This window comes from Chiloscyllium plagiosum, chromosome 25 (genome assembly GCF_004010195.1).
Source record: "Chiloscyllium plagiosum isolate BGI_BamShark_2017 chromosome 25, ASM401019v2, whole genome shotgun sequence".
NCBI classification, from domain to species: Eukaryota; Metazoa; Chordata; class Chondrichthyes; order Orectolobiformes; family Hemiscylliidae; genus Chiloscyllium; species Chiloscyllium plagiosum.
Window position 1 is genome coordinate 28226436 of NC_057734.1, and position 24462 is coordinate 28250897.

Sequence of the window (24462 nt, forward strand, 5' to 3'; positions counted from 1 at the left end):
GTGGGACTAGTTAATTTGGAGAGAGGCCAATTATATCCATTAAAACATCAATTAATTCATTTAAGTCAGAGAATCAATAGGGTCATTTTGAGGTTAAAAGGTAGTTTTCACCTCTGCTTAAAATGTCCCAGGTAGACCATGTTGCCTTGGGATAGTCTGTGGGAGTTAGGGAGGGTCCTCTGGATTTATTATCTGTGCGTGTTTTTGTTCACAGGAACAGACAATCAGCAATCCAGTTTAGGAATGGGCAAAGTTGGCTGCAGCTCACTGAGTGAAGATAGCAACGGAGATTAATGTTCAGGCCTGTGCCATAAGAAGACATCATTATTCACCTCATAGAATCCCACAGGAAGATTGAGGTAAATGTAGAGACAGGTTTGTGAGGGAGAAGTAACCAGATGGCTTGCCTAGCTTGGAGCTAGAGGAAGATGACTGCATGTAACTAAACATTAATTTGGGCATAGCACAACGAAGTTCTATACGACTGGCCAGGCACTGCTTTATTTGTGATGTAGACTGAGGTTAAATGTTAGGTAAAGTAAAGATGGTGGGATATGAGGGGGATCTCATTGCACTTAGTCAATTAGCCTCATGAAATCTTTAATAGCTATCATGGTACAGGATAAGGAGATTGGAGTCAAATTGTTAACCAAGTATTTATAACTTGGCAGTTGTTTGACAACTACTGGCTCATGACTGCAGAAGAAAGTCACTGATGTTAAGTAAAGACATCACAAGAACAGGTTTTTTGTTTCTGTTTCATAATTTCATTTGCGATGTGTCAATTTCCTTTGGGATGGTATAAAACTAGTCAAAACTATGTGCAGTTTCAAGAACATTTCACACTGTGGGATAATTGGGCAGGGCACAGACACATAAATATGACCACATATTTCATAACGGTGAAGTATTGAAACAAAATTTATGACAACTAGAAACCTCATGCAGATTGCAAACACAGATAAGAGTTAAGGTTAGGATCAATAAATTATCAGTTGAAATGCGACACCTGAAGAGTCACATCTGAAACCTCAATGCAACGCCTCACCAAAGAGGTGAAATATCGAAGTTTGGTAATAGCAAAGAGATACAACCTGTTATTTTTTATTACCTTGAGACATTAATTATATGTATAAGTCACTAAATTTTATGACAGCAATTATCCTTGAAAATCAATGTAATCCAAGAAGTCAAGAGTTTCCACCAAAACATTCTTAGAAATAATATTAACTCATTATTCTCTTAGGGGATGTATAATCTGTAATTGTCTGGTTTTCTTGGCTAGGCTGAATATGTTTATATGTTTTAGCAACCCACATGGTATATTGTGATCTCCCCAGTCCAGAAATTATTGTTCAGAAACACCAGTTATCCATAAAAATCTTTGAACGGACCCAAGCAACTCATCGCATAATTTTAGTACAGTATTTTGGGAGCGAAAACTTACAAGATATAATACTTGGATCAAGTAAACAATATTTATTACAACTATGAAGTATCTTATCACTGTTTTATACCTAAGACAAATACTTCGATCTACGATTTCACTGGTGTGGTTAGGCACACTGCCTTCAGACTTTAACCAGAAAATTCTAAAATCTTAAAATGACTTGGTTCTAACATTTGAGACTGGAGATGGAACATTACAACTCTAATCTTAATTTAAAGGAGTGCTTGAATTATTTGATATAAAGTATTCATTCATCAAAAATAATTACACCCCATTGTTTTTTCGTGCTTGCTGATATAAGGAAATATTGAAAGAAATGCACAGGAGCTTGTTGTAGATGTGAAGCGTTATGGGGCTGTGATGTTTAATTATTCTGCTCTCTACCTTCAACACCACTTCAAATGAACTTAATTAATAGGCAATAGAAAAGTGATAATGCCATACCACACTTACAGCCATTCACTTTGAGGTCTATAGCCTATGGGTCCAGTAAAATATAATATGATTAAGTGAACTGCAGCACATGACATAAATTTCTGGCCCGTTACTTTTATTAAAATGTTTGAGACTGTTTCTTAAAGTCATCTTTTTTTTCTTACATTTTTGTTTATTGCCAAAATAATCCCTGATCAACGGAAATTACAAGCAGCAAAAGTAATAATAGAGGAAATTCTTAGCTTAAGTTTCCTAGTCTGAATTCATGTATTGTTAAAAAAGATAGATAAGTTGAAAGCACCATCAGAAAGAAAAATCTATGACTATATAGCTGTTGCAGAGAGGTCGCTACATTTCAATATTCAAGAGTCATAGAATCCCTACAGCGTGGAAGCAGGCTATTTGACCCATCGAGTCCACACCGACCCTCTGAACAGCATCCCACCCAGACCCACCCTACCCTACCCTATCCTTGTAATCCTGCACTTCCCATGGCTAACCCACCTAGCTTGCACATCTTTGGACATGATTGGAAATTTAGCTTGCCCAACCCACCTAGCCTGCAATGGACTGTGGGAGGAAATTGGAGTACCCGGAGGGAACCCATGCAGACACGGGGAGAATGTGCAAACTCCACACAGACAGTCACCTGAGGGTAGAATCAAGCTCGGGTCCCTGGTTCTGTGAGACAGCAGTGCTAACCATGGAGCCACCATGACTCCTCATTTATTTGACACATCAGAATAACAGACGAAAAGGAATAGGAGGTGGGGTAGCTTTGTTAATAAAGGAAGCCATCAGTGCAGTAATGAGTAGTGACTCAGGTGGAATAGATCATGATGTGGAACCAGTCTATTTGGAAATAAAGAAGTCAAGAGTGAGAGTCATCTAAAGATCCCCAAATAGTTGCCTCACTGTAGGATAAATTGAGAAAGAATGTAAGTGTGTAAGAAAGACACTACAGTTTTCAGGATGATTTTACTTTGTATGTTCTATGGAAAAACCAGATGGCTAAAGGTGGTATGGAACACAATTTGTACAGTGCATCAGAGATTGTTTCTTAGAGCAATACATTGCAGATTGCACCCAGGAACAGGTTATTTTGTAATCTGTCATGAGGTAGGATTAATTGATTAGTTTCTCTATTTATACTTTATCTTGGAGTGAGACAACTCTTTGGGAACCTATAGCTGAGTCTGACCTGCCTCATGGCTGCCTCAGCAGCAGCTGAAGACGAGGTGGGTTTGGGCCCGGGATTCCAATGGCCCTAGTTTCCCTTCATGATAGCAGCATGGTTCACCTGCTTTGGCCTGGGATTCCTTTAGGTAGTTTCGACAGCTTTTTTGGTCTGCGTCAGTCTGAGTCTACCTGTGGCAGCTTCACTCAGCCTGTGACTCCATACAGCGTTTTCTTCAACATCGTAGTGGGTCTGGCTGGGATTCCAATGTGGGTGGGAGGGAGTCAGGTTCTAGGGTTCTTGAGTCCAGAGCTGTGAAATGGACTTTGTCTTGAATTCTCTTGTTTTTTAAACATTTTTTCTTGTTATATTATGGTGGAAGCACTGTTATTTTGAAATTTTCATTTCTTTATTTTCTAATTTAGTACAGTGCTTTTGTACTTTTGAATTTCTGAAATGCTGGGCTTATTTCTTTTCCCTAAGAATTTGTACTGAAGAATCCGTACCTAGGTACCTAAGATGGCGACTTGTAAACTTTTCACTGTATTCCTAGGAGTACGTGTGACAATAAAGCCAATTCAATACCTGTGACCTCTTTGCCTTACTATTCCTTATTCCAAACCAAAGTTATTCCACATCACAAACAATCTAGCCCTTACCCTAGCCTATATCACTACTCATTAAGGATCCTCAAGCCATATCAATCACACATGGTAGGATATCTCACATTCCGATTAATAATCGGAAATATCAACATCTTTTCTCCCCCAGCACTCTACACCCACACCACCCACCAACTATTGCATAAATGCTGCCCCCTCCACACTTCACTTCAGCTCTGATGAAGAGTCATCTAGACTCAAAATGTTAGCTTGCACACTCTCCATGGATGATGTCTGACCCGCAGTGATCTCCAGCATTTGTTTTCAGGACAGATACCAGCAGCTGCATTAATTTGCTCCGACACGTTGGAATGTCAAATTCAATTTGAGGGAGGGCAATTTGATCTCAATTTAAATAAGGGCAAGCATAGAGGTATGAAAAAAAGAATGGTCTAAAGTGAGCTGGGAAAACAGATTTGGGGGACATTCTCTTTATTTCCCTCTTTATCAACTCTTCCATTATCTGCTGATGGTTCCTAACAACTCCTCTGTCCTCCTACTACTCTTTGCCACTTTGTATGCCTTAGTTTTTCCATTGGATTCCCTCTTTGACTGTTATTGTTAACCACAGGTAGTTCAGCCTTTTCACAAAGTCTTTCCTCATGACTGCAATAAATGTTGCCATGTTATGAAATGTTTGCTTAAATGTCTGCTGGTGACATCCCCTAAGTCTTTTTTCCCAGATTACTTCAGACAACTCTTTTATCATACCTTCATAAATACCCTTATTTAAGTTGAGGGCACCGGTTGAGACCAGAGTTGCTCTCCCTCAAATTAAAAAAAACACAACACCAGGTTGTAGCACAACAGGTTTATTTGGAAGTACAACCTTTCACAGCACTGCTAGTTACCTGACAAAGGAACAGCGCTCCGAAAGCTAGTGCTTCCAATTAAACCTGTTGGACTATAACCTGGTGTTGTGTGATTTTTGACTTTGTCCACTTCAGTCCAACACCGGCACCTCCAGATCATGGCTCCCTCAAATTGAATTTGCTGGTCTACCATGTCTGAGATGTTACTATTTCATCTCAAGTTCAGTAACTGATAAAAATATTTTTTTTGCTGATTTAAGAAAGCCTGGCTCTGTTTGAAACATGAACTCATTTGGCCTGGGACAAAGGATAAGATTCTTTATCAATGTTATGGCTAACGGAGGGAATAGGTGAATGAAGGATAAGGCTGCCCATCTCTCATCACCCAGGAGCTGAACAAATTGGGGTCTCCTATTTGGAACTGTAATAATTTGGGGAACTTTATCCAGGGTCTGGTCATGATCTATCTTCTTGACTACAAGTAAGTAACTGCTTGATCACCTCAGAGGGCAGTAAAGAGCCGACCGCATAGCTCTAGGTCTGAAATCACAATAAACCTAACAAGGTAAGAAGTTTCATTCCAAAAGTACTGAAGTGAACCAGATGGGTTTTCACAAAAGTCTGATAATTTGATGGTACTATTCTTGATCGAAGCATTTTTTAAAAATTCAGATTAATTTAATTAATTGATTCTAAATTTACCAGTTGCAGTGGTAGGATTTCACCTCAAGTTTTAATTATCAATGCTATCATCTCACCACTATGAAATACCATGTCTTGTCCTGACACCACCCTGGTTGGATATCATAGTAAAAAGGCATATTTTTAATCAAGGGTCATTAATCAATAATATTGAGCTGAGCTGATTTTTCTGTCTCCTCAGTGCTACCCCACTCCATTGCCAATTCAGCTAAGATAAGCCAACTCGGCACAGTCCTGACATTTCTGGTATGTGCAGTACAGGGCTATAGCAAGTGGAACATTAATCGAGTGAATGAAGGAGGGAGCCAAATAGTTTAGTTTAATTGGGCATGAACTAAACAAACACAATGAGACTGCTAAGCAGCTCGTAAGGTTTCTGATTAAATCGAGCTCTGTTCCAAAACAGTAGTTTAGAGACGAGGCTCAGCAGTGAATTCTATTTATGTGACAAAGGCTGGAGACATTTACAACTCAAATAAAAGTTGATTACAACAGCCCAATTGTTTTCATTGTAAGTGGCAAATTTTATCATCGTAATTCGGTCCATGGATCTTTGTAAAGGAATGCAAACATCTGCTGTCAGTTGGTAGAGGAGTCAGCAATCTGAACAACCTGAAACAATAGCTGAAATTTTCACTCGGCTGCTAATTCTTTCTTCCGAACTGGACTATTATAAAATGAATTGTTTTGTTCTACAGTTCCACAGTAAAAACAAAGTGTACATCGCACACAATGTGCTTTTTATACAGGCAACAGGTGGCCTAATGTCAGGCATAAATGGAATGTCTAAATTTACACCTTCCTTTAGCAGTGCACTGAAATAGTTTTCCACAAACTTTGGGTGCTGTCAGCAACCTTTCCCTCCCTCCCTATAACTCCACGCTCCCACCCTTTCTTAATAATCCATTCACCAATCTTGGGAGGGTGGAAATGTGAGGTGAAGGAAAAGAAATGGAACTTTGCAATCTGTTCCCTTGTTGCTCAATACAACTATTGTGGAAGAAGACCGAGGAAGGGGTTGATAATGCCAGCATTCTATCCAATCTGACTGGCAGCCTATTTCCTCTTTGCTGGTTTGGACTCAAACCAAAAGGATTGCAGCCAAACAGATTTCTGGGCAGATTTCTCTTTTCACACTTATCATGTTCTTTCACTATTAAATCATCTCAAGGTACAATGTCGTTTTACCTCTCTGTGTAGATAGGCGATAAGGTAACAGGGTTGTAAAACTGTTCACAGCTCACACTTCTTCATCTTCAGCAGACTTCCATCCAACAGTGCAGTAACAAGTAATTAACGGCTTGTTCGAACTTGGAATATATAGCAATGTACGAGCTAATTAGTGTTTAGTCATCTTTGTAATTACTAATTAGGGGCTTGTATAAATAATGTACCAAAAAATAACTGCTACCCTTTGAAGAGCTTCAGAGACATAAATGTTATGTATAAACTGTCTAAACTAATGAAACATAAAAGCTGTAATTTGATTTACTAACAGATTGCAATGTTTTTTTTCCAGAATATTGTAATAAATTGGAGGAAATGTGTCACATGGTACCTGAGGTATCTGATGACACTTCGTAAAGTATGAGAAAAGCTGAGTAAAGTGCTGGATGCAGGTACAGTTACAACATTTAAAAGGCATTTGGACAGGTACATTATTCGGAAAAGTTTAGATGGTTATGGGCTCAAATGCAGTCAAATAGGACTAGTTTAGTTTGGAAAACTTGGTCGGCATGGACGAGTTGGGCCATTTCCGTGCTGTATGACTCTATTTCTCAATGCAAAGAGTGCCTGACTATTTGTCTTCAGCTCCATTGTAAACTCCACACCCTCATCACTGACTCCAACCCTCCCCTTAACCAAATGTTTGGCTTGAATTCACTATGAATTTATGGCATCGCGATCAGTACAGGTACTGAGTTTCAAAGCTCTTGGACAGGATATTTCCTTCAGGTTTCAGGATGCCACTATGAACATCAAGTGAGAGTCTGAAGCACATAATGAGTTGGGAACAAGCACCATGACGTGACGTTTTCCCAAACCTGTCAGAATGTGGGATTGCTGTCCAATTAAAGATGGCAGGCAGGTCCTCAAAGTGGGAGGACAAAGCGGAGGCTCCCCCAGCCTTGTAAAGATGGGCAGGCTGCCTTCTCAGGAAAGTAAGAAAGACTATGGCCCAAGATGGCAGAAATCTCTTGCCAGTGCTTAGGAATTAAAATAAAAATGTTCCAAAGCAGCTGAGCCATGGTTTCAGACAGGGAGTCTATCCACATGTTGCCTGTGGGTGAAACCAGACATGCAGTCAGGCAGGGCCTGAACGGCGGTCTGGAGCACTGGTCTCCTCTCGCCCTAGTGTGCCACCATGAGGACTCCCCAAGGCAGCCAAACTGCACTTCTATGCCTCTGGCGACACCCAGAGGCTGACTGAATAATTTTGATGGTCGGCCTTAACAAGCTTTTAATTGGCGTGTGAGCAAGGAACCTGGTCATCCTCATATTCTGCCTTAGGAAAAACAGCTCCTGTCAGGATGGTGTCAGGAAAGCAGGCCAACAACCAGAAGACAGCAACTGATCACACCCGTTCACAAGACTTCTTCCTTCAATTTGAATCATTGAGGGGTTTTCATTTCCAACACCATGACATCATTGCCTCAACCTCACCCTGACTCCCAATTAAAAACTCTCACCCCCATGTACATTAATTCTGGATTCATTTTCTTCATTGGGCCTCTCATTCCTTTCTGTATCTGCCAAATGCTGTGACCTGCATCGATTCCTGAAATCACTGCTGCTTGTGAATCTTGTTATCACTGGCCTGAATGTTCTCTCAGATTTAAAATTCTCCCCCTCATTTTTAAACCCTTCCATGGCCTTGCTTCATTTCTCTGTCCCTCTCACTTTCTTTAAGTTCTTCCAAGGCCTTCAGGCTTCTGATTTTGGTCTCTTGTCATTCCCCTTGTTTTACCCTTCCTCTGGTGCCACAGCTTTCAGTTGCTTTTGTTCTCATCCCTTAGATCAGCTTCCTAAACTTCTTCCTCACTCAAAAAAATCTTCTTAAACATCATATTTTCGACTGAGCTTTGGAGCAGCTTTCCTTACTCACCCCATCATGACTAACATTTGTTTGTATTGAGATCTAAGATTTTCCTCAGCTCTCCACAAGCACGCTGAGATCAGTTGTTCTTACCACTTGGTCTCTCTCAGGTTTCCACCACAGTTCTTCCCAGTGTGAGATGCTGTTGTGGATAGAGTCCAGTAGCAGACGTGCTTCCAAGAGCATCCAGATACCATTCAGGCTCAAATAGTTTCTTATTTCCTCAGCTTGGGCTTTATTTTATTAATTAATAGTAGAATCCAATGTGGAAAGCTATGAAGGAGCCTGAAATTTACAAGCCCAATTGGAATCAGAGCTACAGTTGACTATGGCCAATCCACTCAACTTGCACATCTTTAGACAGTGTGTGAAACTAGGGCACTTACCAGGAACCCACGCAGACATGGATAGAACATACAAACTCTGCCTGAGGGTGGAATTGAACTCAGGTCCCTGGCGCTGTGAGGCAGCAGTGCTAACCAAAAATTACTTTCACCTAAGGTGGGACTCAAACCCACAATCCCTGGCTTAGGAGGCCGATTCATCAGGCCAATGGGGCAGCCTGAGTCCCACTAACTGAACAAAATGGACATGATAAGCAAAATAATCTCTCCACTCATTGTGCAGTCTGTAAACAGACACAACACATAGTCATTGAAGCTCCATAAATCTCTAGAAGAGATAGCTCTCAGGAATAGAAACTGTAGTTGTAGTTATGTAGGAGTACTATAGCTACAGGCCTTGTCTCCTGCTTACTTTATAAACTATGATCCTACCAAAACAGCAGAGGCATAATGCTGCATTAGATACAATTTTATAGGAATGCAGGATATTTAAGGCAAAACAACACTTTAATTTGACAGATCATTAGCAGCTGAAGTGTATTGCTAGACACACTAACTCAACTTGCCTTTAAGCATGTTGCTATTCGTATAGTGGATTGTGCTAAAGAGAATGATTTGCAATTTACTGTACTTTGACAATAGATTTTGGTAATACAGTTAATATTTCAAAATCAATGGTAATTAACCTATGTAATGATGTGATAATGCTACTAAAATATCATTACATGGCAATTTCCATTAGGCAAACATCATAGGAACCTAGATTATAATTATTTCAGATATTTCTACCAGCCCTGCAATCCCAACCTCCATCGATGGAAAGTCAAATTTTAATGCTTTATAGATTTTAGATGTACAATGTAAACTGGATTTGCATGCTGATTCTAATTGCTTCCAACTTTGCTCCCACACTTTATATGATCTGACCCCAATGATGAATGAACAGCGATTTATTCCCTCAGTGACACCAGTCTATATATAAGTATTAAAGATAATTAGAGGGACAAGATCACCCTGGAAAGTATCTGCCAAACATTCCTGTTTCGTTGAGGAAAAACAAGGGTCAAAACAGCTGTGCAATAACTTTAGTTTGAACTTGGTGCATGCCATTGAGTGGTTGAGTGATCAATGATCTAATTCAATGCAGTTTATATCTGTGATCATATGCATAAAGGTTCTTTCTAAAATATGATGCCTTACTCAGGCAATTGTGTCTGATATGAGGGAAATATGGATGAGATGGGAGTTTCTGTTTACTCCTGGCTTCTTAATTTGGATACATAACTTTATATATCTTCTTGGTTTCGACATTTTTCAGGTGCTTGACAATATGCAAATAAACAACGCATAAATGAGCCATACAGAATACATTCATATAAAATAAAGAACTGTGGATGGAAACCTGGAATAGCAATTGCTGGAGAAACTCAGCAGATCTGGCAGCATCTGTGAAGAGTTAATGTTTTGAGTTCTGTGACCCTTCCTCAGAATGAGAAGCAACAAAGAAAAGATAGTATTTACGCAGATGATGGGGCATTGGGGTGGGGGAGAAGAGTGTTGACAGAACTTCTAATTACTTTTAAAAAAAACATTGGATCAACAAAAAGTAACTAAAAGTCTTAAGCATCCAGTGATGAGAATAATCTATTTTTTCCACTTGTATAGGATCTATTACAAGGGGCCATCAATAGAAGGTCACTATTAAAACTAAGGGAATCAGTTTAGTTCAGTTTGCTGGATTGTTGGTTTACAGAGCAGCATGATGCCAACAGCATGTGTTCAATTCCCATCACTGGTTTGAGGTTATTATGAAGGACTTTCCTTCTCAACCTCTTCCCTCGCCTGAGGCCTCGTGGCCCTCAGGTAAAATCACCACCAGTCATTTCTCTCTCTCATGAGAGAGCATCCCCTATGGTCTGGTAAGACTATGGTGACACAACTAGGCAAAAGTGAGGACTGCAGGTCCTGGAAATCAGAGTCTAAATTAGAGTGGTGCTGGAAAAGCACAGCAGGTCAGGCAGCATCCGAGGAGCAGGAAAATTGACATTTCGGGCAAAAGCCCTTCATAAGGTCCTGATGAAGGGCTTTTGTCCGAAATGTCGATTTTCCTGTTCCTGGGATGCTGCCTGACTTGCTGTGCTTTTCCAGCACCACTTTAATCTAAACTATGGTGACACAACAACAATTAAAACTAATAAGCAATTCAGCAGTAATTTCCTGACTTAGAGTGGGTGGAATGGACCTTGCAACCTCATAACATAGTTGAGGTGAATAGAAAAAGCCAGAATCAAATGAGGGAGAAAGGAAAAGTCGGTATATTCATAGGGTAGATGAAATAAGGAGGGTGGAGGCTTGTGTTGAGTAGAAACACAGGCATGGGTCCATTAGACAGACCTACCTGCCTCTGTTGTGTACATTCCTTGGAACTGTATGTTTAGAATACTGTGGCACAGTTTCAGAATTAACATAGCAAGATGCTGAGGTGATGGGGGTGGGTGCCATTGGAGGAGCACAATATCCATTAAGCACTTATAATAGGAGCTAGCTTAAAACCTTTATTTTACATTTAAAATAAAAAGAAAAATACTTAATTGCTTCAGCTATACTTTTTCTTATTATTCATACCTTTTATCTGAGACAATAGGGACACGCCATCCTTTGATTTGACTGAGTTCAGTGTCAGAGACCTCAATCTGAAGGGGAAGACGAGGCACCCAAACAGTAATTTCCAGCGGTGCACTCAAATGCTCATAAGTAAAATTGACAATAGCATTCACTTTGCCTCGCATCTCCTTGCCGTTCACTAAAACATAGTCACATCGTTCCGAAACCTGTGACAAAGGGGAAAAGTCTAATCAGTACAGCAACATAGAAATGAAAATGTCACTTTACACAAGACAGATGCAGACACTCAGCTGAGTGGTCCCACACCCAAAACCAACACAATCATCCATTAAAGCTACAAAGCTCCTTAATAATTTACTTTATCATCATCCTTGGAATGCAGTTAGACTAAAATGACTACACCGATCTTATTAAGAAAAATCAAATAACTCTGGAACATAAAAATTTTGTTAAGTTGTAAGCTAATATCTACTATAATATAGTAGTCCAGGAGGCAGTTATAATTAAGAACATGAGAAAATACTGCCCCCTTTTTATATTTGTAATTTTACACAACTAGAATCTAGCAACTGTTTAAATCTCAACCTTTTGTCATTATATAAACACGTTTACAATTAAAATAATAATATCGGTATCTCTGATTGAAAACATTAATGGCATCACTTTAGGACTGAAGAACTGACAATGACTCTGCAATTACTTACACCATTCCTAAATGCTGTGCCACTGCCTAAGCAAGTTGGGATCACAATCTTTTTCAATGATATTTCTAGTGTAACATTTGGATTAATGTAAGCCAGCTCAAATCTCAACTACACAAACATGTCATCAGTGTGCACTTAAACCAACTGCTCCAGAGAGCATTGCTTAACAATCCCAACTCAGCTGAATCTGTCATAGCTCTGCATGACATAACATCCTATTGACTACGCACTGAGAACTGCTGAAAAATTAACATAACCACACAGCGAGAACCAAAATAAAATAACATCAGCCAGTAAAACCCCAAATACATCAGCTTCAAAACTCTGTCAAATATTTTCAGAGGATGTAAAAATATCAGGAAATCTTTCCTACAACTGAATTGCAAAAATACCTCCCCTTCTCAAAATACAACTGATAGCAAAAAAAAAGTCTCAAGATAGATTTCATGACTGGATGATGCAGTACCAAGTATCTGAGATCCCTAGAATGAACAGGCATGCAGGGGGCTTACGGGGAAGCTGGCAGCTGGCAAGAAAGAAGGGATGAGACACAAATGGAATGAAATCACCTGTGATATTACAAATACCTTAACAAATGTGTATGAGCTTCCCTTATTGCTACTTGAAGGAAGAATTATGCTCACCCAGTTTGATAATATACTGTACAATTTCAACCTCAAAGTAAACAAAGAGACAAACAAAATAAAAGAAACAAAGAATGAATTAAAGGGTTAAATCATTGTTACTCGTTCACAATGTAGAGTAGTTAGAATTGTCTCATTCCCTGTTTGGTAAGTAACCCAGTATTAACCATATTAAAAGGACAGGGGGTGAGCCAGGAGGATTAACCTGTAGACCAGCAATCACAAATCAGGTCACTCACTCACCTTCTATCAGGGAACAGAATGGAACACACCACTAAAATGGATATATTCCGAATACTTGAATTGAGCAAGACATACTTGTCTGTTCTGATTTATAAATTACTCTCAAGTATTGTCCAGTTGCATAGCAGATTAATAACATCACAGGTGCCTAAACACTGATACGAAATGCTGACAAATCAGTCCAGTTTTGCCATCTCCATTACTGCATTGCCTCTTTGACCACGACTGTCATCCATGGTGGCTCAGTGGTTAGCACTGCTGCCTCACAGCACCAGGGTCCCAGGTTCGATTCCAGCCTTGGGCGACTGTCTGTGTGGAGTTTGCACATTCTCCCCATGTCTGTGTGGGTTTCCTCTGGGTGCTCCGGTTTCCTCCCATAGTCCAAAGATGTGCAGGTCAGGTGAACTGGTCATGATAAATTGCCCATAGTGCTAGGTGGGCAAAAGTGAGGCCTGGAGATCAGAGCTGAGAGTATGTTGCTAGAAAAGGAAAATCGATGTTTCGGGCAAAAGCGCTTCATCATAGTGCTAGGTGCATCAGTCAGAGGGAAATGGATCTTGGTGGGTTACTCTTTGGAGCGTCGATTTGGGCTGAAGGGCCTGTTTCCACATCGTACTGAGGATACAAGATTACTGATTTCATGTAAACAATAGTTACTATTGGGTTTGCACCTGAAGTCAGGACTCAGCCAATTTCTATGCAACTTATTACATACTTCTAAGATCATCAAATCTCTTTCCTACTGTCATTACAGTTCTCTTCTATTTATCATCCTTGATGGCCAACTAGTACTGAATTATAATTTAAAGAAGTTAAACAAGTGCAGATTTCTACAAACAGTTTATACAATGTTGTTACACAATATTGTGCTTTAGTCAATATTGTTCATTGCACTTCTTAGTCAGCCAGCCAAAACATCTGACTGCTATCTCCCCTGAGGGTTAGAAAGGGAGATAAGAGGAATGCATACTGACATTTCAGAAATCTGTGCCTGTCAATAAGATTTTGAGATTCAGCTTTTTCCCTGAACAAGCAGCAAGCAAGGAACCCAGTTAAATACACTAAAAATGTCAGGCTATGTAAGATTTTGACCAAACACACTTTCGCTGATGGGGTAAGAATTGAAATGTATGTTCTTTAATCTCAACAACTTCCCAGATTGGACTGTAGAAGCAGTGGTTCTTACTTTTTACTCACATTATGCAGCATCTAACATGTGAAAGATGGACTGGATGAGGAATTACTTTGACAATGACAAAAACTTCCCTGTAGAACATTTTTGTGGGAAAGACAAATCTGTCACGTCTCATCATTTTGATGATGTAAGTGAATGAACAATCAGTTTTGACTGACATGATGCAGTAGATCTGTGACATACCTAGCATGTCTTAGAGACCATAATACTAATTTGCCAGGCCAAATACCTCTGAGCCTCCAAGCATCCATGTTTGGTTTTGAAAATTGTTGCGTTTAGGATGAAGAACTGTTACCTTCTATTAGCTTGTTGCCACCAAAGGGCCTGTTAATGTGAATGCGAGGCAGAATTATCCTGTTGCAGCAGAACAATGAAAAAGTTCTCAAGCTAAAGCACAAGTCAACAGTAACATTTTTTAAATACTAATTATTTACAAGAAATGTCAGAGTGAGGTCATACATCTGATTCTTTAGACAATGGGTCTTCTTCTGTCTTCATTACAGCAGAGCTCCCTTCAGACATTGCTTTTATATTCCTTCATGGGATGAGGGTGTCACTGCCTAGGCCAGCCTTTGTTGTCCCTCCCTAATTGCCCAGAGAGTGTTTAAGAGTCAACCACATTTCTGTGGATCTGGAGTCACATGTAGGCTTGACTAGGTGAGGATGGTAGTTTCCTTTCCTAAAGGACATTGGTCAGCCAGATGGGTTTTTCCTGACAATCAACAATCAATTCATGGTTATCATTAGACTCTTAATTCCAGATTTTTATTGAATTCAAATTCCACCATGTTTCGTGGAGGGATTTGAACGCAGAGTCCCCTGAATAGTACCCGAGTCTCTGACTTAACAGCCCAGTGATAATACCATTATGCCATTGTCTCCCCTTAAGAAGGAAGTATACATTGTAATTGGTTTCCTGAGCATTTCAATAGTATTTGCATGCCAGAATACACCCTGTGGTTCTGTCTAATCCAGGTGTTGAAATCTTGCAGGCAGCTTGCAACATTCCCCAGAAAGTGCCCATTCTGCCCCTCTGTGACGCTAACTGCTGGGATGCCTACAGGCTGTTGCTTAATTCTCTGTGCTGCTGCTGCCATGACCCAGTTTCTCTGTGTGGACCTGCACCCCTCTATAAAACTTTCTGAGCGGGGTTCCTGCACGGGCTAGAGTGCGCCTCGTTCCTTCATGCACTTGCTGACAGTGAATTTTCTCAGTGCTCATTTCATCCTTACGAAGCATTTTTGATTTACTGTGAAGTTTTACTCATTGTGGCCAATTGATTGACCCATTTCGTGCTAACTCTACATGTCACGTTCTCCACTATGGGCCTTCTGCCATGCTTCATCACCTTTTGCACAGCTTTTCCTTTTCCATGGTTCGGTGTTAAGGTAGACCTTGAAGTCAGTCACTTGTTGGTCCCTACCACCGCTAACCTTCATTCCAGGCATTTCCCCCAACTTCTGGGATCAGAATTCTGGGCTTCCCATGCGGTGTTGTCATAATCCTGTGTCCAGGGTTTGACTTTGTGCTCTTAGTGCCACTTATCTATCATTGTGTGGGTCTGGGAACCGCTTATCATCATGTAGAAAAGTGTGGACCACACTGCAAACTTTAACAAATGTTGTTAAATGTAACTATTTGCAAAGCTTCTGAAGCCTAACAAACATAAACACATACTTTAGTTCCATGTGATCTGACATCATTCTGACATAGCTCCTTCCATGCTTTTAGCGGCTACTCTTGGAGTAAGGATATGAACAGAGTGTGGCTTTAAAACTGGAGATAATGGGAATCAGGGTCCATTGTTTGGAGACATACCTGGCTCAAAGGAAGATGGTCATGGTTGTTGGAGTTCAGTCGTCTCAGCTCAAGGATAGCTCTGCAGGAGTTCTTCAGGATAGTATCTACAGCCCAACCATTTCTAGCTGCTTCAATGACTTTCCCTCCAGCATGTGGCGATAGTTGCTGATGATGGCACAATGTTAAGCATCAGTCACAACTCCTCCGAAAATTGAAGCAGTTCATGTCCAAATGCAGCAAGGCCTGGACTGTATCCAATGGCAAATAACATATGGGCAACACAAGTGCCAGGCAATGTCTGTCTTCAATAAGAGAGAGCCTAACCATGTCTCCTAAACAATCAATCATTGCTGAAACCCCCAGTGGTTACCATTGACCAGAAATTGAATTGGGTTAGCCATATACATATGTGGTGACAAGAGCAGATCAGAAGTTAGGGATACTGTGGTAAATAACTCACCTCCTGACTTCTCAAAGCCTGTCCATCATCTACAAGGTACAAGTCAGGTGTGTGGTGGAATACCCCCCTCTTGACTGCATGAGTTCAGCTCCAGTAGCACACTAGAAGCTTGACACGATCTAGGAAAAAGTCTCCCATTTGATTGGCACCACATGCACACACGTCCACTCTTTCTGCTCAATAGCAGGAGTGTTTACATGATGCACTGGAGCAAGTCACAAAGGCTCTTTAGACACCACCTTCCAAAGAGATGACCACTGCCATTTAGGAAGACAAAGGCAGCAGGCACAAGGGAACACCATCACCTGCAAGTTCTGCTCTTGTCAAGAGCAGCAGGCAGTAGCACAAGAGTAACGGCAAATAAATGCTGGCCCAGCCAGTGAAGGCCATATTCCTTGAAAGAATTTTTAAAATACTTCTACATTTGTCTTGTTTTATTCTCTTATATCATATATTAATCTGCTCTTTTTTTCCCATTAACCCACAATGCCATGTGGAAAACCTCAAAACCAAGGATTTTTTTCACAGTTACAAAGTTCCTTTCTTAGCTAGCACTGTTCTACACTTGTTAAGGTTATCTAAGATAGAGTTATAGAAGTTTTCAACAAAGAGGAAAGCTATCAAAGCAATCATGTCCATGTGAGTCATTGCTAGAGCAATCCAAAAGTAATCTCACAACCTTAGCATCACTACAGAGCCTGTTATTCTTCTCTGCTAGAAATAGTTTTCCAATTTTCCCCTAAAAGACACAACAGTCTCTGCTTCAACCAGTATCTGTGCCAAAGCACGATATGGTCCAACAACCATCACACTGTAAAGAAATTTCCCCTGATTGTTCAATTTTCTGTAGCTGTACTTACACTGAAGAGTGAAAATTTTACTTCAAGTCTGATCTTGCATCAGCAGGCTCAGCAAGTAAGAACATTTCAAAGTCTGATCATAGAATTCCTACAGAAAAGGGCCATTTGGCCCATGAGGTCTCCACTAACCTTCTGAAGAGCATCACATTCACACCCAACATTTCCCATGTCTAACCAGCTAGCCTGGACACTATGGGCAATTTAGCATGGCCATCCACTTAACCTGCACATCTTTGGACTGTGGGAGCAAACTGGAGCACCCGGAGGAAGCCCATGCAGACACAGGGAGGACATGAAAACTCCACATAGACAGTTGGCTGAGGCTGGTCCCTAGTGCTGTGAGGCAGCAGTGCTAACCACTGAGCCACCATGTTGCCCTTTGCAGTTGACACCAATGAATAGTACAGAAAAAAATTATTTGGAATCCTTCCCTGACACACTATTCCTAATTAAACTACGAGAGCAGCAGAGTACAAAATCGATTATATATAACTGACAAGAGAAAAGAGACAAAATAGATGGGCTTTTTTGAAAACACAAATGATCTTGCTAGTGAAGCAGGTTACAAAGAAGTACTTTTCAAAACATTTCAGACTTTTGTCCCTCCATTCTCCCTCCCACATGTTCGAAAGAATAAACTGCTGGACCTAGTGTCCCAAGGAACACACCATGCAGTGCAAAAAAATGGAAGAGGAAGAGCAGTAACAGAGTCGCTGTGAGAGTGAAATGCTATTGGTGGAAAGTACAGGATATTAAGTCACTGACATCTAATGCAAAGGGGAACCTACAGCAGATAGGGATATGAACTTCAGAAGTGATGTGGAGGAGTCAGTGTTGGACTGGGGCGGACAAAGTTAAAAATCACACAACACCAGGTTATAGTCCAACAGATTTATTTGGAAGCACCAAGCAACCTCTTGGTGTTTCCAAATAAACCGGTTGGACTATAACCTGGTGTTGTGTTATTTCAAACTTCAGAAGGTAATCCATAAATATTAACAATTGTCTTTCAACACACATGCAGCAAACTGACACTGTTGTGAAGTTATGCAAAATCCAGGGCATAGCAATGGAACTATGGCTTTTCCAGTTGCATGCTGAATTTTCTCTTTTTTATTCAGACATGAGATGTGCATGTTGCTGGCTGGCCACCATTTATTGACAATCCCTAGTTGCCCTTCAGAAGGTTGTAGTATTTAAAGAAAGAGAAGTTCCCAGCAGGAAAGTGGAGATAAAGAAAAACACTTTGACCAACAGCTATTAGGTCTTGAAGGAAAAGAATGTTAAGTTATGAAATGTTCAGGTTGCCTTTCAGTTGGCATCCTGACTCATGTTGACAGGTATCGTTCTGACCTTTGCAGACATTGTGCCTTTAGGAAATTTTCCAAATTCAGAAGCTTTGCAGGAGAACAGTTGAATCAGGGTCCCTGTAAAAGTGGGTTTCTCTGAAAGGCAGAAGGGGAATTGGGTAGCAAATGAACACCTAACATTATCCAACCAAAAACATGATTCTCAGCAGCTATAAACCCAAGCGTGTGGTGTCTAGTAACCAAATCTAAACACTTATCTTAAAGCATGCGACTTCTAAGAGGTTTCTTTGTAAAAATGTCCCAATGTCTTTTCAGTGACCCCTTCTAAAAGAAACAATCCAGGAATCTCTTCAGTCTTTTCAAAATGAGCGATTGCCCATCATCCTCTAAGCATGAAATCTCAAAAAGTGAAGTGGCTTTAGTAATGACACTGTCTATAATAGATTCTAGATCATCAATCACTTTTCCTCCAGCATTATTCATGATCCACCAGGAACTGCAACAGTACCTATGAAATCCATTCCAATTATCACACTGTGCTAAACGTGGAATGATATTGTCATTCCTTCATTATTGCTCAGTCAAAATTCCACAACTACCTGACAGAACTATGGGCATGTACTCATCAGATTGGCTGCAGTAGGTGGAGGACCTGGCTCAAAACTATCTTCTGAAGGGGCATTAAGGATGGACAATAATCACAGGACTAGTCGATGACACCCACATTCAATGAATTTTTTTTGAAGAAGTTAAAAATCAAGTACTATATTTTATCTTCAAATGGCTGTGGATGTTAGGTGAATTATACTTTTCAAGACTTATATATTTTTGGTAGATATTGGTATCAAGGGACATGGATCAAAGACTGGTATTTAGAGTCAGGGTGCTGATAAATCATGACCTAATGGAATTGCAAAACTGGGCCATAGTGCCGAGTGGCCCATTCCTAAGTCCCTATGGTCTTGACAGTAATTGAGACAATTAGATGAAAAAAGTCATAGCAGAAGTGGAGGCCAAAGTGTAACCATAGAAGTGGGAAGCAGAGTTTATGCAGTTTATGAAAAAATGGGATTAGGGAAACAGTGAATTCAGAGGAGAAAGCAAAACAGAAATAGAGATGTAGATGATAATCACAGGATAAGGAGACATTAAACTGAGGGGCTGTGGTCAGAAAAGAGGGAGGGGATCCTGGAGGGAAACTCTGGAGAGATGGTGACAGACAATCAAGAGTTTAAGGAGGATTAAGGTGGGGGAGCAGGCTGAAGGAGGTTGAAGGAGGAAATGTTATCAGAGGAATAGTGAGAAAAGCCAAGATACGGCTTAAAGGTCACAATGTTACAAAACATGAGGTCCTTCATAATGGGCCATATTTCAGTCAACACTTGGCTGTCAATACAGTCTGAAAGATGAAGGTTTGGTGGCAGAATGTGATGTCCATCTTTGGACTTCTTACTTAGGAATGGCAAAATTAAGGAAAGGGCACAGAACAGATTTATTAGGATGATGCTAAGGATGTATGAGGTCTTATGTGCCGGGACAAATGACAGAATCTGGAGCACTTTTGATTAGAGCAACAAAAGCTAAATGGAGGTGATCAAGGTCATGACTATTTGCAAATAATACTTTATACAAAATGAATAATGAGCTGTAATAGACCAAATGAAATTTGGCTGAGGAAGAACAGTGCAAGATCCAAACAGAATCCTCTGCTATGTTGCACATTTGGTGGCACTTCAACGTAATAACAGTTACTGTTACGAACACATTTTCTTCAGTGAAACTTGAAACCTTGCACCTCAATTCTCAATTGCCCAAAGTTGTCACTCGATATCTGGATAATTGATCTTGTTTCAAATTTCTGTGAACTGTTAGGAGCATTGAGGAATCATTGATGTAGATGTGTCATGACTCATTGGTGTTATTATGGTCACAATACATTGTCAGGATTTTCCAGCACAATTTTATTAGCAGACCAGAAATTCTGTCGAGAATTGAGTTTAAGCTTGTAGTTTGAAAAGTAAACAGCTCTGAGGTCTACATCAACACATCACATTTTCTATCAGAGCAATGGAATTAACATTGCAAATACAAATTCTTCCAATAATTTCCCTTCCTTCAAATGAAATGCCTCAGGGGCCTTTCTCGATCAATCATGGAATTTCAGATATTTTGGTTACACAATCAGGAAATCCAAACTGTGGCTATAAACAAAAAGTTACTGTTTAGAGAAAAACAACTGAATGATGGTCTCAGCAGGGATAGAAAGGTCTGCCATGACAACACATCTGCAGAGAGAGCAGACACTTACTCTCAAGGAAGGTACTGATATGTGTAGAAGCTCGAAGATTGTCAGTCATCAGTTAGGGAACTTTAACGGGAGAATAGTCAAGGCTTTACATTATGCTGAGACATATTCTAGGGTGTGTTCTTTGTTCGGATCAGCTGGTAGTTGCCTGTAGTGTTCCTGGTTGTTCAGTTGTCGGTACACTTCCTTGCAGTAATCTGTTCTATTCTGAATGACAATGGCTCCTCCTTTATCTGCTGGTTTGATGACAATGTTGTGATTGGTTTTGAGAGCCTGGATGGCATTGCGTTGTGAGTGGGTGATGTTTTGCTCTACCTTGTGGGTACGGCTGATGAATCTGGCATTTATATATTTCCTGACAGTTTGAGCATACATGTCAAGCCCAGGGCAGCGGCCCTCCGGTAGGGTCCAAGTTGACACCTTCTTTGGTCGCTCCTCTACAGATCCCTGTGATGATTGTTCCAGTTCATCAGTGGGTTCAGTGGGATCACTGCTGGCACCTTGAAAGAATTCCCGGAGTCTCATTCGTCTGATGAACTCCTCCGTGTCTGCTGCCAGAACCAGCAGGTCCATTTTGGCAGTGGGGCAGAAGTTGAGACCCCTACTCAGGACTTCAATCTCTTCTGGTCGAAGGGTGTGGTCCGATAAGTTGATAATAGACTTCCCAGCAGTGATAATGTTGTCTACCGTGGTTCCAGGGCAGGCTTTGCTAATACTGGTGAGAATGCCAAGTTTCTCCAGTTTTTTGATCTTGGCGTGCATGTACATGGTGTAGTTTTGTCGCCTTGTCTGTTTGGCGATGTCACGTAATTGTACTGATGTATCCTGTGTGCAGGCTGAGAGTGTGGACTCCATCTGAATTTCAAGGTTGTGGCACCTGCTGTAGAGTTGGTGCACAAGATGATTGAGAAGTTTACGAGAGGTGCGGTGGCAAAGCCTCTCTGCGTAGTCTGTGTTGGAGGTCGACTTAAGTGGGTTCGTGATCCGTAATCCTTTCGGGATCTTTCCTGGTTACAGGGGACTAACACCTTCAACGTATTGTCTAGCTATCACCATTGTTAACAGCTAACCCGGGAATGCAACTTTTTAAAAAAAGGTTTTGTGATTTACACATGAAAGAAGTGAAACTATCATTGTATTCTAACAGATGAAAGGCTTAACAGACAATCAATTCTTCAATGAATAATTTCAGTTACATCACACTGTAAATTTTTGCTATAAATTCTGTGTGTTAGGATTGTGCCCTCCACTATCACCTGATGAAGGAGCGTCTCTCTGAAAGCTAGTGTGCTTCCAATTAAACCTGTTGGACTATAACCTGGTGTTGTGTGATTTTTAACTTTGTACACCCCAGTCCAACACCGGCATCTCCAAATCATGACAATCTGAGAGTATACATAGATCTAAAGGGTCTCAATAAAGTTCTCACTCCCCCATCACTGAAGAAATGTTGCCACAACTTGTAAGGCAAAGGTCTTTATTACACTTGATGTGGAGGTTAGTGATTCACATAAACGAAGCTGGATGAAAGCATCAGTTTCCTAACTACATTCTGAATGCTCTGTGAGAGATACATTTCACTGTTGACATTTTCACTGCTCTGGAAGAGGTTAAACTTAGACAGTATGAGGGGTAATCAGTGATTGCCCGGAGTGAGTGCTGTTGTGGATTATCTGCCAGTCAATGGATGGAGAGTTACAATGGAAAAGCCATTCCAGATGACAATCAGCATCTAGCATGACTGCTAGACAGAGATCTCCAAAAGAAACTAGAGCTGAACAAGAAGATGGTGAAATTCTTTCAGGAACCACTGGAGTCAAGGAAGATCCTAGAAGACTATAAAATGACTAATGTAATACCCCTGTTTAAGAAGGGAGGGAGACAGAAGACAGGAAACCATAGGCCAGTTAGCCTGACCTCAATTGTTGGTAACATTAAGGATGAGTGTGTGGAGTACTTAGAAGTGTATGGTAAAATAGGGCTGAGTCAGCACAGCTTTCATCAAGGGGAGGTCAAGTCTAACAAATCTATTAAAATTCTTTGAGGAGGTAATGAGCAAGTTAGACGAAGGAGAGCCAGTGGACGTGATCTACTTGGATTTGACAAGGTGCCACTCACGAGACTGCTAAATAAGATAAGGTTCCATGTTGTTACAGGCAAGGTACTGGCATGGACAGAGGATTAGCCAACTGGCTGAAAGCAGAGAGTGAGTATAAAGGGAGCTTTTACAGGATGGCATCTAGAGACTAGTGGAGTTCTGCAGGCATCTGTGTTGGGACTATAATTATTCATTTAATTTGTTAACGATCTGGACAAAGGAACTGAAGGCATTGTTGCTACATTTTCAGCTAACACAAAGATAGATGGAGGAGCAGGTAATTTTGAGAAGCGGGGAGTTTAAAAATATCTTGGAGAGGCTGGGAAAGTGGACAAAGAAGTGGCAGATGGAATACAATGTGGCAAAGTGATTTGTTATCCATTATGGTCGGAAGATTAGAGGTGTACTTTCAAAATTTGGAAAGGCTTCAGAAGACTGAACCACAAAAAGACTTAGGAGTCCTAATCCCGGATTCTCTAAATGTTAACATGCAGCTTCAGCTGGCAGTTAGAAAGACAAATGCAATGTTCGCATTCATTTTGAGAGGGCAAGAATACAAGAGCAGGTACTACTGAGGCTATAAAAGTTCTGATCAGACCGCATTTGGAATATCGTGAGCAGTTTTGGGCCTCATATCTATGGAAGGATGTGTTCGCCTTGGACGGGGTCCAGAAGAGATTTACAAGAACAATCCCGGGGACAAAGGGCTTATCATATGAGGAACGGTTATAGAGTCAGAGGCATACAGAATGGAAACAGATCCTTCGGTCCAACCAGTCCATACATATCATTTTCCTAAACAAAACTAGTCCCACCTGCCAATGTTTGACCTATATCCATCCAAAACCTTCCCTATTCATGAACTTATCCAAAGTCTTTGAAACATTATAACTATACCTGCATCCACCATTTCCTCTGGCAGTTCATTCCACACACTGATGACTGTCTGTGTAAAAATACTTGCCCCTAATCGTTTTTAAATCCGCTTCCTCCTAACAATATGTCCCCTCATTTTGAACTTCCACACCCCAAGGAAAAGACCCTTGTCATTCACTTTATCCATGTACAGCTTGGAAACAGACCCTCAAACTCCTTTGCTCCAGTGAAAAATGTCCCAACTTTTCCAGTCTATCTTTGTATCTCAAACCTTCCACTGCCAGCAATATTCTCTGGTAAATCTTTCATAGACCCTCTCCAATTTAATAATATCCTTCCTATAACGAGGCCACCAGAACTGCACACAGTACTCCAGAAGAGGCCTCACCAATGTCCTGTACAATCTCAACATGAGGTCACAACCCCTATAGTCAAAGGTCTGAGCAATGAAGGCAAGTGTGCTAAAAACCTTCTTAACTACCCTATCTATCTGTGATACAAATTGAGGAGTCAGTGTCTGTACTTGCTGAAGTTTAGAAGGATGAGGGGGGAATCTACAGAGGGACCTGGATACAGTGGAAATGGAGAAGATGTTTCCACTAAGGTGGGAGATTAGGACCCAAGGATACAGCGTCAGAGTGAGGGGATGATCCTTTAAAACAG

The 24462-nt window shown here is 40.7% G+C and overlaps 1 protein-coding gene across 9 annotated transcripts in view; it reads right to left on the reverse strand.

Annotated features, from left to right (window-relative positions):
* LOC122562703 (transmembrane protein 132C-like) overlaps positions 1-24462 on the reverse strand; it is a 1065724-nt gene that overhangs the window by 56316 nt on the left and 984946 nt on the right. For all 9 annotated transcript variants that reach the window (XM_043715795.1, XM_043715796.1, XM_043715798.1 and 6 more), the window contains one exon: positions 11305-11510. In XM_043715795.1, the coding sequence (XP_043571730.1) occupies positions 11305-11510 (206 nt within the window). The remainder of the gene's footprint in view (positions 1-11304; positions 11511-24462) is intronic.